The 20,936-nt window shown below is 39.2% G+C and overlaps 1 protein-coding gene across 1 annotated transcript; it reads left to right on the forward strand.

Moving 5' to 3' along the window:
• The first annotated feature begins 314 nt into the window (after positions 1-314).
• Positions 315-20,085, forward strand: METTL3 (methyltransferase like 3). Its single transcript, XM_040352839.1, has 11 exons — positions 315-537; positions 2,145-2,353; positions 4,779-5,165; positions 5,626-5,801; positions 9,270-9,489; positions 11,587-11,774; positions 14,055-14,093; positions 14,178-14,286; positions 15,673-15,738; positions 17,274-17,386; positions 19,014-20,085. Exons 1-11 carry the CDS (start codon positions 432-434, stop codon positions 19,183-19,185), a joined length of 1,785 nt encoding a protein of 594 aa, XP_040208773.1. The 5' UTR covers positions 315-431; the 3' UTR covers positions 19,186-20,085.
• Positions 20,086-20,936: the final 851 nt, after the last annotated feature.

A 20,936-nucleotide genomic window follows, 5' to 3' on the forward strand; every position in this document is an offset into this window, starting at 1 on the left:
TTACATATACACATTCGTACATAAGGGCCATTTGAGGAGGAATGAGAACAGAAGCCAGCTTCAACAGAAAACAGCTGTGAGCTCAGTCAGTACTTGTATTGTGATTACACATGGAATCTGACTGACTGACGGGCTGCAATCTCCCCGCCGTGGGCGCTGATACAATTTTCAGTTTTAACCAATCGCAGCTCTCATTTCACCGCCCTCCGAAGCACGAGTGGAACGCAGATGTAAAGCGCACTGCCATTGGTTATCCCCTCAAACAGGCTCCCTATGGAACCTATTAGCAGGAAGTTCTCGAGTCCGGGGAAGGGTTTACGTATGACGCTAGCTGCAGCTTCCGGTGTGCGCTGTACACATCCGGTGGGGAGTAGAACGGTGTATAGTGGTGTAAAGTGATTGTAGTACGTCGGAGGACGGTGCCGAGCACTATGTCTGACACGTGGAGCTCCATCCAGGCTCACAAGAAGCAACTGGACTACCTGCGGGAGCGTCTGCAGCGGAGGAGGAAGGATGTCACCTCTCAGCTGGTGCTGGGTAATGTGCTGCCTCCCTTCATTCACCAGTCTGCATGATATACACCATCCGCTTGTGTTCCCTTACTGCAGACAGGTTTTCCTTTTACTCGGCTAATAAACATGTAAAACCAAGTAATTGTGACCTTTTTCTTCCAGCTGTCACCCTTCCCAGCCACATCTGTGGTGCTGTTCCTCCTCACTACCACCCTGTACGATCCGATCTACAAAGTGCATCTTAGTGGGAAGGGTTCATAGTCCCTTCAAGCTACCAAGAGAGTTCCACTCCATTTTTTTTGTTACAATGCTTTATTTGGCACCTGTAGCAAAAAATATCCAACATATCTTTCAAGTGAATAGGGAAGCGCCACAAACACCCCTTAACCTCAAGCTGTGCACTGCATTGTGGCATGTTTTTTGGGGCAAAATGGGGTTGAAACATTGCAGAGGAGTGGCAAGTTTAGATGCACATCGATCTAAACCTAGCTTCAGAATGTTAACCTTGCTTGTCTGGTAAAACATTATAAGCAGAACAGGAAGTGAGGCAAAATCTCTTTTATGGAGTTCCAGATGGCACTATAAATCTGACAGGAGTTCTAACCATTTCCTGCCCTATCCAAAACTAGAAAACCTGTTTTTGGCTTGACATTTGCTTTAAAAATCCTTCAATGATAATTATTTTACTTAATGCATAAAATGGTTTTAGAATGTAAGGTAAGTATCAAATATGACAGAATATCCTTTTTAACAGGCTGCTGTTAACCACTTGACCACTGGGCGTGTAAACCCACTTAATAACCAGACCAATTTTCAGCTTTCGGTGCTCTCACAATTTGAATGACAATTACTCAGTCATACAGCACTGTACCCAAATTAAATTTTCGTCCTTTTTTTCACACAAATAGAGCTTTCTTTTGGTGGTATTTAATCACCGTTGGGTTTTTTATTTTTTGCGCTATAAGAGAAAAAAGACTGAAAATTCTGTAAAAAAAAAAAATGAATTTTTCTTTGATTCTGTTATAAAATTTAGCAAATTTTGTATTTTTCTTCATTCTTTTGCATAAATGTGAAAGATGAAGTTACGCCGAGTAAATAGATACCCAACATGTCACCCTTCAAAATTGCACACGCTCGTGGAATGGTGCCAAACTTCGCTACCTAAGAATCCCCATAGGCGACGTTGCAGGGTATTGTGGGGCATTGCAGAGTATTGTGGGGCATTGCAGAGTATTGCACAGGGAGGGATGGATGGCTGGATCTGTGACTGCATGTGTCACAGATCCAGCCCACAGCAGCTCTCCTCTCACACACTGTACAGAGAGGGGAGGGAGGAACCGGCGTCATCACATGACGCCGGTTTGTTTACTAGTGATCGCTCCGTCATTGGACGGAGCGATCACGTGGTAAACCGCCGCTATCAGCGGCGATTTACCGTGATCCGCCAGGTCCGGAGGACCCGGCGGTCACGGACATTCCCGTGTGCGCGCCATTCTGGGAGGACGTCCTCCCAGAGTTAAGCAACCGCCTTGTAGACGTATTTCATCTATAGGGCGGTTGTTAACTGGTTAATGAGATATGTTGTTATTGTGAATCATTGCACAGATTGATTCTTGTCTTCTCTTCTTCCAGATCTCCAAAACCCAGATGCTGGGGTGGCTCCAGGTTTCCGTAGTGATAGCCCAGTCCCTTCTTCTGCGCCACAAACTTCAAAGCCATCAAGTGGACCAACAGAAGTAATTCCCGATCCTGAACTGGAAAGTAAACTACTGCATCATTTGTCAGATCTGTCGCTTGTCCTGCCAGCGGACTCTGTATCCATTCAACATGCTATTGCTACGGTGAGAACTGCTCTAAAGCTAAAGTGCACTTGTCATGCACATAAAAACCAAAGTAATTCCCATCTGCATACCAAGATCTATGTGGTGCCATATCTTGCATTTAGAACTTTCTTATGTGAAGTGGATAACCCCTGTCCCTGGCACAGTGTTCTGCTATGTAAAAAATAAGAGGCAATTTGTTTTGTTTTTCCTGCCTGTGGAGAAAACATAAGATGTTGGCCTCTTATATATACCTAAGACCAGAAGCATACCCGGGGCATGCGATCCACACCATGTGCTAAGGCTGTGGCATGCTGCAGGGTCGCCATCAGAAAAATGTTGGGTGGTTGCTGATTACTCAATGACTGTCTGACATTTGTTCTCTATGTGTATTACTTTGTGTTGCAGTGCCTATTGTATCTGCACTGCAGCTCTGCTCCTGGGCATTTCACAGCAGCAGTTCAGAGCAGAGGAAGGCTCCTGTATTTTAACCAATTCAATACCGCGCACTTTTACCCTCTATCTGCCTTGGCCAATTTTTCAGCTTTCAGCGCTGTCGCACTTTAAATGACAATTGTGCAATCATGCAACGCTGTACCCAAAGAATTTATTTTATTTATTTTTTGAAGACTGATGGAGCTCTATTTTGGTGGTATTTAAGCACCACTGAGTTTTGATTTTTTTGCTTAACCACCGAAAAAAGACCAAAAACTTTGAATTTTTTACATTTCTTTCTTGGTTTCTGTTATAAAATGTAAATGACTAATTTTTCTCTTTCCCTAATCTGCGCTGATGAGGGGGGCATTGATGAGGAGACACTAATATTCGGCACTGAAACGCATCACTGATGGGTACTAATTGGCATCACTGGTAGGCATCACAAATGGGGCTACACTGATAATCATTGCACTGGTACAGATGTTCCAACTAAGAAAAGGCGCTTATCGGCTCTCCTTTCCTCGTATGCTACCGGTGTGAGGGGAGGAATGCCAATAACCAGCCCTTCCCATTTGCACTGTGATAAGCTGTGATTGGACACAGCTGATCACATGGTAAAAGGGCTAGGTCATAGGCTTTTTACTGCGATTTGGGGGAGCGCGCACAAGCGGCCATTCTGAAGGACATCCTATAACAGCCACTCGGAACTATGAAAACCTGTCAATCTGCTATAGGCTGGGTGGGAACTGGTTTAACAAAGTCAAGGAGAGTGTTTCTCTAACAGCAAACAACTGTTACATTTGGAGTGAGAAGAGAGAGATGGACAGCCGCACTCCGGAAAAACTTTTAAAAGAAAGTTGTCTTTATTTTCAAGCTGGAACATGTACAATCACCGCAACCACAAAACAGGACAGCCGACGTGTTTCGCACTTAACTAGTGCTTAGTCATGGGGTGGGAGAGAGGAGATTGGTATAAATTGGGGGGCTATGCTGGGGAAGGCCAGCTAGGAGGGAGAGGGTTGTACTGAGGAGGGCTGTGAGAGTGGGATCTGTACTGGGGCCGAATTGGGGCTTCTGAGTGGAAATCGGTACTGACTCAAACCCTTTTAACCCTAACTGAATGAAAGTTTGTTAAAGCATTTTTTATTTGCTTCTTTTTTTTTTATATATAATTGAATTGGTTTTATGTCAGGGCTTTATAATCTTCAGCTGTCACCTTCAGCCGACATGCATGAGCAGGTAGCAGGTGATTCCTCTGGATAAGCTTCCTAGTGGTGACAACTGTGGAACATGCCATTTATTGTCTCCGTCGGAAGGGAGTGTGAAAGTGTGACAGCAAAGAGGAATCCGTGGGAAACCGGGACAAAGTGTTGTCACCCTATAACAGGAATGACCGCTTCATGGTAGGAGATTTTAGTGATGGGGTTTACATCGACTTGAGGAGTTTGTGTAAGTGAATGTTTACTCTAATCATAATGATGGCCTTTTCCTTCATATTTAAATAAGTCTGCTTGATTGTATATACAGTAAAACCTTGGTTTGAGAGTAACCTGGTTTGAAAGCGTTTTGCAAGACAAGCAAAATGTTTTAATACATTTTTGCCTTGATATACAAGCGATGTCTTGATATAAGAGTAGCATCATGTCACAACTGCGTATAAAGAAGAAGAGAGGAGACTCTAAGTGTAGAAATATGGTTACATTTAATGAAGGTACAGCATTTAGCAACTTATTGCTACACTTAGAGGTGCCTCTCTTCTCTTTTATACCCTGTAAAAAAAAATGCTTTGATATACAAGTGTTTTGGTATTCAAGCATGTTTCTGGAACAAATTATGCTTGCAAACCAAGATTTTACTGTAATTGAAAAGGAGCGAGTGGAGTGCTCTCATATAAATCAAAATTTGTGTTCACCTTTTTAGTTTCGTCAGTTATAATTGTTCCTACTTTGTAGTTCAACAATGATGTGTCATATATACTAAATGATAGAATAAAAATTGTGTTTTGCAGCCAGAACTTCCTGTGTCACGCCAAGCGGTTGAAAGCCTTTTACAAAAATTTGCTGCTCAGGAGCTTATTGAAGTAAAATGTGGTGAGCATGAAGATAACGACCGTCCCACTGTAGTGATTTTTGCTGACTATTCCAAGCTTTCAGCAATGATGGCAGCTGTATCTGAAAGAAAAGGACAAACTACTGCTCCAGGAGCAAAAAAGAGAAGAATACAGGAGACGGATGGTGCTACTTCTTCTTTATCAGTAGCCTCATCCTCTGGTGCTTCAGGAGAGAAAAAAGCACCTGAGCCCCATAAGAAGGCTCGCAAACATGCATCCCATTTGGACTTAGAAATCGAGAGCTTGCTAAGTCAGCAGTCCACTAAAGAACAGCAAAGTAAGAAGGTATGTTTTTGTTTTTTTACAGGGCCCCAAGTGCTCTTTGATATTGTCAAGCTTTTTTTAGAATTAATTGGCACACCTACTACAGTCTGCATTTCCTTTTTGATAAAATATTTTTCAGGATGTATAAGTACCCAAGGGATAAATTTGGTCACATTTGTAACAACAAATTCTTTATTTCTAAATTGTACATTTTTTACATTTTCTGCCAAGCTATGGCTTCAAACGAATGTATTGCCTATTGCCCTGGTGGTCAGTATTTTTTAACACTATATATATATATATATATATATATATATATATATATATATATATATATATATATATATATATATATATTTTTTATTTTATTTTTTGTTTACGCTATTTTATTTAGTAATATGTTAGGTTGAAATTGGTAGTTTATTGGTCTTCACTTTTTTACTACTATTTATTCAGTTTTTCTTCCCTTTTGAAATGTTAGGTAAGTCAGGAGATTTTGGAGCTCCTCAATACTAGCACAGCCAAAGAGCAATCCATTGTGGAGAAGTTCCGCTCCCGTGGAAGAGCTCAGGTTCAGGAGTTCTGTGACTATGGGACAAAAGAAGAGTGCACAAGAGCGTCTGGAGCAGATACTCCTTGTCGGAAACTACACTTCAGGTAAGGAATTATTGGTATTATACAAAGAAAAGTGTAGCGCTAAAATAAATGTGTAAGATATCCTGGAATGGATATCACAATTAGTGTTCTAAAAATAATGATAGACACCACCATGTGACCACCGTAGTGCAAAATGTTGGATAAACAAACCAAAGTGCCAACAAAATATAAAAGTCCAATACACTAAAAACAGTGACTGAAGAAATTGATAGAAGGTCCACCACCAGATGATCAAGGCTTACCGGAGAGATTGAACCCAGATGAGCATATACCCACTAGGTCAATCTGGCTTGTTAGAGGTCATGTAACCACAAAGGAATATCTTAGATATCTTGGTGTACCCTCAGATATATAGGTCCTGAAGCCCAGCATAAAATTCAGCTCAAAAGGTACCGAAGGTTCAGTGAAAAAGCTCCAATTCATAAATGGAATATCATATCAAGGTGTCTATTCGGTGCATATTAAAAGAGGAAGGAAAAAGAAGGGGCACACATAGCGCAATTCTGCAAATAATTCAATATTTAATAAAAGAAAGGAATACACTCACATTTGCAGTGACGTAAAAAGCGCTCATAAAATTCATAAAAACAGTGGCATCGGTGGTTCTTCCGACGCGTTTCGTTCTAGTGAACACCCCACCCCAGATTTCTCTATAGTGACACTATATATAGTGACCATATAGTTATATATAATTTCTAGTGACCCCCATAGATTTTTATATAATATATAGTGACCATATAGATTGGTATATAGTGACCATATAGATTTATATATATATAGTGGTGTGTGTGTGTGTGTGTGTGTGTATATATATGTGAATATTATATAATATATATAATTTTATTTATTAGTAGTAACCCTATAGATTTCTATATAGTGACCATATAGTTTTATATATAGGTTAGTATATAGTGACATATAGATTTCTATGTAGTGGCCTTTAGGGATGAGGCATTTGGATACGCTTAGGAGTGTGATGGATGCTGAACAGCCTTACATGGCTGTCAGACCGTCAATATGGCACATGCCAGAGACATTTATTTTCTGGCAACAGAGTTACTTTAAAGTGGTTGTAAAGCCTTACATATTCCCAATATTCCCACGCATAAGGTGATGCACAGGGATGAAACAAATCTTCCTACATACGCTGTACCTGTTTACTTGCACCCCTGTCTTTTCTACAGCTTTTCAAAGTGCACAATTTATACAGCTTGTCTGAGTTTCAGAAAGCAGGGAGCTTAAGTTACACTCTTCAGAGCTCATTGAGACCTGACTGGAGGAAAGGCACACCCCCACTTCACACAGGAACAGAGCTGAGGTGGTCAGTCACAGGCTATTTGTGGTGCTCCCTCGTCACCTTTTTACCTCTTGGTGTCAGGAAAACATGTCAGAAGTGACTAATGCAGATAGCAAAGGAACAAGGCCGCAGACGGAAATCACAGTTGGTGTTCTGGATTGAAACAAGTACACACTATTGAGGGATATGCTTTGTTCATATTTCATGTCAGAAGTTTACAATTATTTATACAATTTGGAAAGTATACCAAATACAAGGCAGTAATATACCCCCCCCCCCAAATAATAAAAACAATGGCTATAGGAAACTATAAGCTGAGGTAGGTACATGGCTATAAGTGATAAAATAGTCTAGTGTCATTATTCTGTATGCTTGATTTATCTTCAAGTGCATCCCTAAGTGCACTTTTTTGTTTTATCCAGCTGGATTTGCTAAGTGCAACTTCTAACAAGTGAAAGGTAGATATGACACCAACATGTCGGAATAAATTCGAAGACAGAATCACTGAGGATCACCCACCTCCTAAAAAATACTTGTAAACGCAATCAGATGCAGCTAATCACCTTCTCAGTGGCACACAAAGCCATCTGACATAACCTGTGGTTCTTTTGATTAACTCGGCATGAAAAGAGCTTTCCTGTAGCAGTTCCGTCCCTGGTAGTGCTACTGAAGCAAGCAATCGACTATGGGTGGCAAGGCACTGTCATAAGTTCTCAGTGAAGTCTGTTATTAAGGAAGCGGAAGGTATTTGGTACCGACCCTCTCTGGATCAGAATGTCACTTCAAACTGGATGAAAGAGCCAGGAGGAAACTGGTCAGAGAGAATACGAAGCGGTTGCAGGAATTTAACAAAGTGGTCAATGTGTACATTCGACAACAATATCACAAATTCTCCACAAATGTGGCTTGTATGGGTTGCAAGAAAAAAGCCACTTCTCAAGAAACGCCACATGCAGTCACGACTGAGGTCTGACAAATCCTTGAAGATTCTGAGGCCCAATGGAAAAGGGTGTTCTGGTCAGATGAGACAAAAATTTTATTATTTTGGCCTCAACACCAAACAATATATCTGGCTCGAATCCAAAACGGCTCACCATCCAAATAACACCATTCCTACAGTAAAGCATGGAGGTGGTAATATCCTGTTTTGGGGGTGTTTCTCTGCAGCAGGGATTGGAGCACTTGTCAGGATAGAAGAAAAATGAATGGGGCAAAATATCATCAAATGCTTGAGGAAAATCTGCTGCCCTCCACCAGAGAGTTGTCAATGGGAAGAAAGTTTACCTTTCAACATGACAATGACCCAAAGCACACAGCAAAAATGACCACACAGTGGTTGAAGGAGAAAAGGGCGAATTTCCTTGCATGCCCGGACTTGCACCCCACTGAAAATCTGTGGAATAATTGGAAGACTGCAGTCCACAAATGATCACCATCCAATTTAACTGAATTTGAGCAGTTCTGTTAAAAAACAGTGGTCAAATATTAGGTTAGTAAAGACATATTCCAACAGACTAAAGGAGGTAATTGAAGCAAAATGTGGTTTTAATAAAAATACTGATATAAGGGGAGTGATTTTTTAATTTTTTTCCTGATGTGGCGTTTTATCTTTTTAATTGGATGTTATAAGTTGCACTGACTACAGCTAGATAGAACAAAAACTGTATGTCTGTCTTCATTTCAGGCTGCAAAGCAACATGTGATTATTTTAAAGGGGAATTATTATTTTCTATACCCACTGTATAGGAGTATAGTCAGATGGGTATTCAATCTTCAGCCAGTAATCAATGAGTAACGTCTCTTCCAGAAATAATCTGTTTTATATCTTTGCATGATCCTTTTCTGATTTTGTTTTTACTGTATCACTTTTACAATAAACCTAAACTAGCTATTTGCTGCTATTTGTTTTAGTTCTGGTTTTCAAAGATGGTATGGTAAATGATTTGTCATTAAACAGATATTAACCTGTGTATAATGCATAAGATATTAAAAAAAAAAAAAGTGTATCATACTGTCTGTACAGTTTCACAATGTCCCTGCTAAACAGACGATGACATCAAAATTATTTGTTCCATTTTATAAAGAGAAGTAGACACTTGGACTTTAAGAATGCTCTTGAATCCTTGCTTTCTATTCTGCCAACACTTTTTTTTTTTTTTTTTTTTTAACAGACGCATCATTAACCCACATACTGATGAATCTCTCGGTGACTGCTCTTTCCTGAACACTTGTTTCCATATGGACACTTGTAAATATGTTCATTATGAAATTGATGCATGGGTGGAGCCTGGAGGAACTGCAGTCGGGATCGAATGTGCTCCATCTCAAGATATGCCTCTAGTCAAGGGTGTAGGAGGAGACCCAAGTGTAGGGCGTCTCTTCCCCTCACAGGTAACCAACATTTATTTTATTTTTTTTACTGTTAGAATATTGAATTTGATACAATTTTTTTTTTTTTTTTTTCCCTGATGTTTTATGTATTGTATTCCACACAAAGTTTTATTATTGAGCGAGTTTCATGATTTCAGTGGGATTAAGAACTGCATGTAGTTCATTTCTAATACTGACAAAATATTCAAGAGAAATAGAAAAGAGCGCATGCATCTAATGCAATATTTATTAGTATAAATATAGTAGAATGCCCACCTACATTTCAGAAGGTAATGGGCAGCATTGAAACACAGCATGGGTCTCTATGCGGGAAGGAACGATGACTGGGGCCAGTGATCATGTGAGTGAACAAATTCTTTATTCCTTAGTTGGGAAATCCCCAGCTGAAGGTACCAGCTCCCTAACAACCAGGAGGAAGCTGTTGCATTTAGCAGTGGTAATACCAACGCTAAATGTTTTGCTCTTTAGCCTAGGTTCACATTGGATCGATTTGTCATGCGATTTGAGGTCAAATCGCATGACAAGTCGCAGCCTATTGGAGGCAATGACACGGTTACAATCGGTGTGACACCGATTTTGCTGCGCCGATTTGCAAAAGTAAGTCCTGCTCTACTTTTTGACGATTTCGGGTGCGACATCAATAGACATCTGTGCATGAAGCCACACAAATGTCTATCAAGTAGCACCTGAAATCACGCTTGCTATTTAGAAATCAGGCTTACTGTAAGAGCGGCAAGGATGTGGAATTCTTTTCCACAGGTGGTGGTCCCGGTGGGGGGCATCGATAGTTTCAAGAAACTATTAAATAAGCACCTGAACTACCACAAAATACAGGGATATACAATGTAATACTGTAATACTGACATATAATCACAAACATGGGTTGAACTTGTGTTTTTTTTTTTTCAACCTCATCTACTATATGTAACATTGCAGTTGGGGTTTCATTCGGCCGTTTGCACCATATTCTCCTTTGACAGCATGCAGTGCAGCTGTCTTTCTGATATTAATTCCCCTGCTAGTCAAATGCTGGTCAAAGCACAAATAAAGTGTTTTATATGGCCATTCTTTTTAATGGTCTAAGAAATGCAGTATATGCCCTGCATGCCAGTTACCCCTTAGGCTTGGGAAAGGGTGGACTGCCCCCTAAATTGGCAGTAACGTCTTTGTCTCTATGGGAACAACCATATTTGTTTTATTCTTTGGAGGATGTGGAGCTACAGTAAAAAATTAGACAAGGTATATTTATTTTATTTAACATCCACTGCTCTGTTAATGGGGGCAAGCTATGTACTCAGGAATTCCTTTGGAATTTAACTAGCCTTTTTTGTCTGCTGATAGATTATATATATATATATATATATATATATATATATATATATATATATATATATATATATATATATATATATATATATAATCTATCTATTTTTTTAAACACACAGTTTAATAAAGAAGCATTCAGGAGCATGTTTTAAATGGACACGGTGCTAATTTATTAACGCAAGCCCTGAATCGGCTCTGCCCTGAGAAAATAAGGCCAATTCCATGAGAAGCAAGTTATACATCTAAACATGTTTTGACACGAAAGTAGTTGAGCATTTTTATATTTAAATCTGCTAGTATGATCTAAAGGCTAAATACACCTTAAAAAAAGGGGGGGGGGGGGTGATTGTGTAGGGGGAAAAATATGCATTATTTTTTTCACACAGGAGCCTGAAAAGCATTGCGCTTGTGATCAGCGGATCGTGGGTGTAATGTCGGGCTCCTGCAGACTCTTCCTTCAGCTCTGTACAGGCTGCCAGTTGGAGAAAGTGTTATATATATATATATATATATATATATATATATATAATTACACTGATTATTACACTTGTATTCCATTGTGTACTGCAAGTTCATCTGTTTTGGTGGAATACAGTACTTGTAGTTTATTCATTCTAAGATCTCTAAGATGGGTGTGGCTGTTTCTTAGCAACGTATTACATGTTATCCTCTAAATATGGGTGTAACATGCTGCTAACGTTGCAGTTAGTTTTTAATAGCTGTATTAGTTTGCCTGTACCAAGTGTAATTTTTGGGTCATTTGTTAATCAGTGGATCCGGTGTGACATCCGATACCTGGACGTGAGCATTTTGGGCAAGTTCTCTGTGGTAATGGCTGACCCACCATGGGATATTCATATGGAACTGCCATATGGGACCTTGACGGATGATGAGATGAGAAAATTGCAGATTCCAGTGCTGCAGGACGATGGATTCCTGTTCCTCTGGGTAACTGGAAGGTAAAACGATTGTTTTTTGTTTTTTATAAGCCTTTTAGTTTAAGCAAGGGATATTTGATTTTCACAGCAGTGACTTTGTTTTATGTGTGTGTTTTTTTTTTTGTTTTTTTTTTTTTATGCTGATAATTTTATAAAAATGTATAAAGAAAAGGAACAAGCTCATACAAATAAACAATAAAAAGCAGGAGTTCATAACGTAGCATTGGTACAAGCATAGTAAGTACAGTAAAAGAGGAACACTCCTACGGTGTGCTCTAAATCTCTCAGTGCACTGTAATAATTGCATATATACGATTTAAACAAATGAAGAGTATATAAGATCATCAAATCATTTACCATCTTCCAAGTTTTTGTTGTTGAAATTGTATATTATGTATTTTTTTATAAAAAGGATGTAGCAATATTGGGAATGGCCTTCCTTTTGTATACCATACAATTTTTCTAAATCACTAAACATGAATAACAGAACAATGGTACGTGTATTTACCTGTCATATGACCCATGCCCAAACAATAGGTGTATAACATCTTTAGTTGCCAAGGTAGGAAACGATGAGGTGTATTTACTAAAGGCAAATCCACTGTGCAATTGGAAGTGCAGTCGCTCTAGATCTAAGGGGATGTGCAAGGAAAATAAAACTGCATTTTTGTTTGCTTCCCCTCATTTTAGATCTTTCCCTCACTTGCAGTGCAGTGTATTTGCCTTTAGTAAATCAACCCCAATGAGTCTAGCAAAGTAATCTGTTGAGAATCAATTATGTTGGGGCAAAACCAGGAATTTCCAACCAGGCATCCCAAATTTTTGAAAATTTGTTAGGACAACCTCTATTGTATACTAATTTCTCGCTTAAGAGAGAATTACTAATCGGTTGCTTCAAAAGTAGGGGGGGGGGGGGGGGGGGTTTGTAATTCTTCTTTTTTTTTTTTTTTTTTTTTTGTACCATTTTTAAAATAATCAAGTGATTAGCCATTTACACACATGGAGTATACTGTTCTTCGGCCAGCCAGCTTCATACACGGTTAAATTGACAAAAAAGATAGTATTGGTAGTGTCCAGAAAAAGCTCCAGTGGTGAACAAGTTTGGGCCACTTCCAAAGCATGTGGATCATTGTACCCATGTCTATTTCACAACTCGCACATAAGAGAAGTCCCAACTATGCCATCTGAAAAGTTTTTTTGGGGGGGGGGGGGAATGATAGGTTCTGTGTATAATAAATACTTGGTATAGGTTCAGTATCAGTTTTACCTGTGTTCCTAGCAAATAACGAGTCATACTGTTAATGGAATGCTATAGCCCTGTGCTGTACATTGACAAGATCTTTTCCCTTTAAGAGATAGTTGATCAAGCATAGAGGGGACCATACACCAGACCTAGATTATGCAACTTCTTTGTTACCATATCTGAAGCTCTTTCCCTATTGCACATGTCTGAGCTGCATCAATGCTCAGTCCTGCATTGACGTTTCAGGGAAAGTTTTTCCTGCCCTTAACTGAAGTAAAGATCACGACCAAGTTAGCCGTTGCATGATCCTGGTTAACAGCAAAAAAAAAGGTTGTTAACGTTGGTTTCCCTGATTTGGCATAAGAGTGTCGTATCTATTTAAGAACTGACAATAGGTCAGTTCTATACATAATGCCTATCCAAATACTGTAAATTAACCTTTACTAAGAGTATGTAGTTTACTACTGCTGACCTCTCCTTCTGAAAATTCCAATTACCTTTTGCTGTCAGTAGCTTCATTTGCTAACCAGAACAGGCGAGTGTCTGAGCTAACAACCTGACCCTGTAAAGAATCCTTTCTGGTTTTGCACAAGGTGGTGTTAAGGTTCAGAAAATCCTTCCTACCTACCAAAGGTAGTTTTGGCCTTTCACCTTAACCAGGATGTTATTTTTCTGCGCTTGGCTCCAGTTCATCAAAGAGATTTCCTCTCATTATCTAAATGTGGTTTTGGACAGACATTGGTCTTCCTCTTTTTTTTTTTATTTTTTTATTTTTTGTTATTTCTGATGGCCTCCATAAAGGTGAATCAGATTCTTATTCCACAATTTTCAGTGACTCTCACAGACCATTATCCAAGCTTATGGTATAACAGATAGGGTTCTACTCTCTTGTCAAGGCACATGATACTAGATTAGGTTAGCTCTGATTTTTCCATTTAAAATGTTCCTTTTAATGTAAGCACCTTTAGCAAAACACTGTTATATTGTATTGATACTAGCTATAAAAGGTTATCCTGGCAAGCTACCTATATTTATTTTTCTATTTTTTCATTTTATAGAGCTATGGAACTGGGTCGAGAATGCTTGAAGCTGTGGGGGTGAGTGTATGATACTGTCAGTTTTTCCACTTGTGACTGATTCTCTTTTCTAACCGGAGTTCTCATTGGATGACATCTCTACAGATACGAGAGAGTGGATGAGATAATCTGGGTGAAAACGAACCAGTTACAAAGAATTATTCGAACTGGACGCACTGGACATTGGCTTAATCATGGCAAAGAGCACTGCTTGGTAATTGTTTTCTTAACGGATGACATCTATGTATTCTTTTCATAGTAGCATGAACTTATTTTTTAAATATGTTCATTACATTCAGATACACTCATATAAATATCATCTGCATATAATAAACTAGAATAAAAAGTAAATTGTGGGAAACGTTCTTCTTTTTCCAATGTGCAGCTTCAGGTATCTCTGGCAAAGGCATTTTCTTTTCTTAAAAAAAAAAATACAAACCAATATTCACCAAGATGACATGTCCATCGGAAATCAATCTGTTTATCAGTTTGCACAGATTTAAAGGGATTGTAAAGGTCCGTTTTTTTTTTTTCTAAATAGTTTCCTTTAAGCTAGTGCATTGTTGGTTCACTTACCTTTTCCTTCGATTTCCCTTCTAAACGTTTTTCTTTGTCTGAATTTCTCACTTCCTGTTCCTCCTCAGTAAGCTGTTCTGGCTGACTAACCCCCAGCCATATGATGGGGACAAGCTTACTGAGGAGAAACGGGAAGTGAGAAATTCAGACAAAGAAGAAAAACGAATGGAAGGAAAAGGTAAGTGAACCAACAATGCACTAGCTTAAAAAAAAACATTTAGAAAATAAAAAAAAACCTTTACAACCCCTTTTAATTTTTTTTCGAATGTATTTGTAAGGCTTTGTGAATCCCAAGAACCCTTTTTCCAGTCTAAAGTTACAGATGGTGTCTGGCTCATTTGGGGCATTTTCAACTATTAATACTACATATTAAACCTATTAACAAAATGATTGTACGGTTCGTTGCAGCCTAATTTGGGAACACCTTAATTCACTCCTATTTCAGAGAGAGACGGAGCATTATTCGGTCTGTTGCAGCTTCAAATGGGAACTCTGTACCTTTTTTATTTTGTAAGTGTTCATTTACACACAGGCCCCTCTCAATGGCTTTCTTCACTGGATACAAGCTCTGCACTCATAAATAATCCCCAACTGAAACACTGTCACTCTTCTGTTATCCCAGTCACAGAGACTGAAGATCAGGACTACAGTATATTGCAGACCAAAAATTATTAAATCTTGTACTTTATAATGTATCCCTTTTTTTATCAAAACTGCAAGAATGATCTTTTTCTCACCCAGGAATTCTGATCTCCCAGCTAGGAAATATTGCTGGGCAATGCATGATGTAAATGCATAGGCTCTCCCTTGCCATACTATTGTACTGGCTGGAGAGGGTAGTGAAAGATGGGGAGCATGTAAGGTACATGCAGACCAGGGGGGTGGGGAGGATGCTCCCTGTTCAACTTTTTTTCTTTTTTTGTTAAAAGGTGAACTAACTCTTTAAGACAGTATTTTAGGGGCTTTAGGGAGGTGTACCTACTGGGATGAGCACATCTGATGTTTGTTCTGTTTTTCATTTCAGGTTGGTGTGAAAGGAAACCCACAAGGGTTTAACAGGGGTCTTGACTGCGACGTTATTGTGGCTGAGGTACAGAGTTTTCTTCTATTGTATAGACATATATCAAGATGCCCATAGACTCCATAGTAAACATAATAAATATTAAAGCAGGGACATGAACAGACATCCCATCTGATCACCATTTTCTGACTACGTTCTGGTGAAGGTTTCTGCTCTTTTCCCATAACCAATGGATTGCTACTCTCGTGCAAGGTTTTTTAGTGATTACATTTTTTAATAAAAAAATGTTTTGAGAAAAAGTTGGCCATTGCTTTTCTCCTGATTGTCCCTGGCTTCAGTATCTCTTTTGGTGCACTCCTTATCAGTGACTGCCGGCTAAAGCACGCTGTCTGCTGACATCACCGCGCTGCTCCAGTCTCTCGATGTCTCTAGACAATAACCCGGATGCCTAAGCCAGCCGCTCCTGTCCAACACTCCAGTGAGAAATGAAGGGTCATAGCAGAGACCGGTGACTGACAGTGGACCCGAGAACTGAGCGATCAGTAGTCATGTGATGGCTCAGTTATCGGGTTTAGAGTCTGAGAGGGACGAGCATATAGGTGAGTGTGTGCTTGTGTGTTTTTTTTTTTTTGTTTGTTTGTTTCACACACTTTTCTCCTTTTAACCCTTTTAGTATCGGACACTTTCACCCTCTTCCTGCCCAAGACTATTTTCAACATCAGAGCTGTCACACTTCGAATGACAATTGCATGGTCATGCAACACTGTACCCAAACAAATTTTTTATAATTTTTTTTTTGACGGCTTTCTTTTGGTGATACTTAATCACCACTGAGTTTTTTTTTTTTTTTAACTAAACAAATGAAAGGGGGGGGGGTTTCAGATTTTTTTTTGTAAATGGGTAATTTCTCCCCTTTACTGATGTGCACTGATGAAACGATATTATTAGGCAGCACTGATGGGCAGCCTTTATGGGCACTGATAGATGGCATTTATAAGGAGCCATTGACAGACATCACTGATAAGGAGGCACTGATGGGCAGTGCTGATGGACACTGAAAGGCAGCACTGGTGGGCTACACTGCTGGGAATTGCTGATGGGGCTGCACTGATGATCATTGCATTATCAGTGCAGATCCCCCTTGTCAGGAAAGCCGCTTATCGGCTCTCAAGCTGACAGAGTGTGAGTAGAAGAATGCCGATAACTGGCACTTGCTAGTTACGCTGTGATTGGACACCGCTGATCACATGTTAAAGAGCATATGTCAAAGGCTTTTTACCATCGATTGCCACGCTGCACGCCCCCAGGGGGCACGCACGTGCAGCATGTTCTGAAGGAGGTTGTTTGACGTCCAGTCAGAACGGGGATGTGGTTAAAGACATTGACCATGCAGATTAGAAAACTCAGAGTGAAGTCAGAAGTCCTAATTTGCATCAGTAATTTAGTAAGTACTGAAGCCACAGACATCCAGGGACGTAGTATTTGGAGGCACGGTAAACTATATCAACCCCTCATGCCTCCTAGGGTAACAAGTTTGCTTTAATTTATGCAAATAAATCTTGGCATATTTGATTAAACGAGAATTGTATTTTAAATCCTTATAGGTTCGTTCTACAAGCCACAAACCTGACGAAATTTATGGTATGATTGAGCGTCTCTCACCTGGAACACGCAAGATTGAGCTCTTTGGACGACCCCATAATGTGCAGCCAAATTGGTTAGTACCAACTTTCACAAATCAGCACACTGTAATTGCTGGCATGCTTTTCATTATCTCCAATTATCTCTTGTATTATGAGTTACAATGTCCAAAGCTACTTGATCATTACTTTAGTGTAACACGGTTCCATTGAGCTCTCTACTTTTGCCTTGGCAGAAAAAATGATCACATATCATTTAGAAGGCATATCGGCTTTTCATAAATTTCCATTTCTTGAGGAATGTGGAAATTTAGATACTGTCAAGTTATACTACAGGAGGATTGGACACTAACAAATTTTTTTTTAAGCCAGCCCCCAGTTAAACTCCCTCCTCTACACAGCATGCCTCAGTTTTTTGCTAGTGTCTTAAGAAGATGGACGTCTTTTCTCTAGCTCTGCTGTTTTTGCTAATTTTGTTTTGCCCTTTTATTTTCCTCTTTCATTGACTGCCTGCGTTTTTGAGTAACTGAGGCCTACAGTTGACCCAGTCATTTTCCTATAGTGGTTTTGAGAACAACTACTCTGTATCCTCTATCCTCTGAGGGAATAAGCACCTGTAATCTAGGACCTGATACCCCTGTAGTTGAGGATTTTTTTTTTTTTCATCTGGGTCTTCCTCAGGTCAGTCAGGGGAACAAGTCCCCTACCCTGTTTTAGGTACTTCCACTCTTTTTGACCACAACTCAGTCTGTCTGAACCTCCAAAGACCTTAAATCGGGTTGGGCCACTGGTTCCTGTTGGCATCTCCAACTCGGAGTACCATCAGTTTTTTTTTTTTTTTTCTGAGGCACCACAGTCTCTTGCCATCACCTCAGAATTACATATGGTCACATCGGGCCTTATTGATGCCATGCATTCTACTCTGCCTTTAGAGGATCACCCCCTTTAGCTTTGTGCACTGGTCCAAATCATTTGGTGAAAGGGGGATTATCGTACAGAGAGCCCTCAGTGTCTCGGTGGGCTCAATTTACAAAGGGTTAGCTTACTCTTAAAATCTGAGATAAAGTACCTCCGATTTTTTTGAAACTATTATTTTTATTTTTTGTGTGAAAAAAACACAATACTAAAATAAAGCATGAGTTATTTCATAAAACGGTGAGGTATTTTACTCATGCAATATTCAGTGGCATGGATACAATGTAGAAGGATTAGAATCCCAGTCAGTTTTTTATTAGAGGTAAAATGGTTTAAACCATAGAAATATGCCAACTCACTAAATGAGTAAGTATTAAGAAATATTACTGGAATACCAGTCAAAGGACATGGTTTGTCCTAACAAGGGATTAAAGGTGCAGAGGTTGAGCTTCTTGCATTGTATGTTTGTGAGGACAGACATTTATCAGGTTATTGTTCAAAAAGCCTTGCAGTCAGCCATAACTCCTCCTGAGGAACCTCTAAAAGGCAGGATTTTTATTTATTTTTTTAGGCATGCTGTATCAAATTTGATTGCAAAAGTGGGAAAATACTTAAATTTTTTTTCCGAAAACATGCCTAATTTTCACATTTTCAGGATAAAATGCTATACTCTAAAGCCTTTTTTTGTTTGTACTGCTGACAAATATAATGGTATAAGATTTAATGTATTACATGTAGATTTACTGACCACTGGCTTTTTATTTTTGTATTTTTTTTTTTTTTTTTTAGGATAACATTAGGAAACCAGTTGGATGGGATCCATTTACTAGATCCAGATGTTGTGGCTCGATTTAAGCAACAGTATCCAGATGGAGTAATCTCAAAACCAAAGGCTCCGATGAACTGCTCTTACTACATGAATGAGCAAAATAATTTGGATCAGAAATGCATGGGAATTTGAGGTCTATGCAGTCCCAATTAAAAAGGACTTTATCACTTTTTGTAAAAAGACTTGTTTTACAATTGTAAATACAAAGTTATGGCATTGTACCAAAGAATTGGTAAACTGCTGTATTCTAAATTAAACATTCTAAGAATCATTCAAGGAACACTGTGTACCTGCTAATGGTATATGTTTTTCATCTAGGTATAGCCGTATTGTACTATCCTGCGAAAAAAAAAAAAAGAAAACCCTGCTACCAAAAGTCTGTGTTCTGGAAACAACATATTGTGTGTGGTTTCTAACTGAAGTGGGCCAATACCTTCTATAGTGTTCTCCTTTTTTTTTTTTTTTTTTTTTTTTCTCCTAGATTGCTGGAGAAAGTAGTCACTAAGCTGTTGATGCCTTTCCCTTTGCCCTATAAAATTGTGTAGTTACCTAAGCATTTAAGTCCATGATCCTTTTTTGTTACATTTTTAACATTTCAAAATCAATGTCAGTTGCTGGCTTCTTTTTCCCTGTGTTGGCCCACCAGTGACATTTGCATTTCAGCATGCACGATTTTCATATTGTGCATGCACAATATGGACTGCATGACATCATGCCCCTCGTCTCATACGCACACACACACACACACACCTCTGCACGATCCTTCCCAGGATGCATCTGTGAGGCCTTGGCTATGTGAACAATATCTCAGAAGGACCAAGGAGGATAAACAAATAGTTGGAAAAAAGCAAAGCTTGACATTTTTTGCTAGTGTCCTAGTAGGGTGGTTGCCTTTTCCTAAGCTCTGCTGAAAAAAAATCAAAAATTATTTTTGTTAGACTTCCTTGCTTTGTTGAATTTTTTTTCTTTGCTGACTTTGTTTCCTTGCTACACTGCAGGTTGAGCTGGTCTCCATTTGAATAAAAAGAGAGAAACATTTATATGAAGCATGTAAAAGTAGTATAAATTGAAAATCATGGGCTGCATATTAAAATATATTTCTTATATACACAAGGTAAATTGTGACATGATTGTAGACAGTATATAAAAGATAAACACGTGATACACATAATGGGGAAAAATAAATAAAGCTCCTAATACAGCCCATGATGAATAGAAACATGGCCCTATGGCAGCTGTATGTGTTTTGTGGAGGTTATATCCACTCTTCAGGAGCATGCATGTGACTTGCCTCTGTAATAAAGTAAAGAAATTGCTATGTGGTCTAATCATATAAAAAAAAGGAAGGACATTTTTTTTTTTTTTAATTGGAAACGAATAAAGCCCCACTGCACTAGAAACCGGAAGGGTATCTCTACCGGGAGCTGAGGTGGGGAGATCGGCCCGTAGAACCAACAGGTGCCATTTCCAGGAGGGGGGCGATGTCCAGAATTGAGTATAGATATTCATAACCATAGTGTTAAGCCCATCATGGGAAGACTTCTATAAAGAATATAATGTGTTAATACACAATGTGCAGTATGTTCTGTACGCAGACAGAGCAGGACAAATGTACAATAGAAAGTATCAATTAAAACTCAGAAAAGTGAGAGTAAATGGTAAGATTAGTGAAGAATGTAAAGCTAAACCACCAAGGAAAATGTGACTACTCAAAAAGATGGTGAATTCTACTTTACTAGCGATGAATATACCACTCCTAAAGCTTTGTGGGCGCTTTTAAACCTTTTTCGCCCGCTAGCTAGGGTTAAAAGTGCCACGCTAACGGCTGATGTGAGTGTGAAAGTACTCTAAGCCCGGGTTCACACTGAGCTGCGGGAATGAAG

This window comes from Rana temporaria, chromosome 1 (genome assembly GCF_905171775.1).
Source record: "Rana temporaria chromosome 1, aRanTem1.1, whole genome shotgun sequence".
In the NCBI taxonomy this organism is placed as follows: Eukaryota; Metazoa; Chordata; class Amphibia; order Anura; family Ranidae; genus Rana; species Rana temporaria.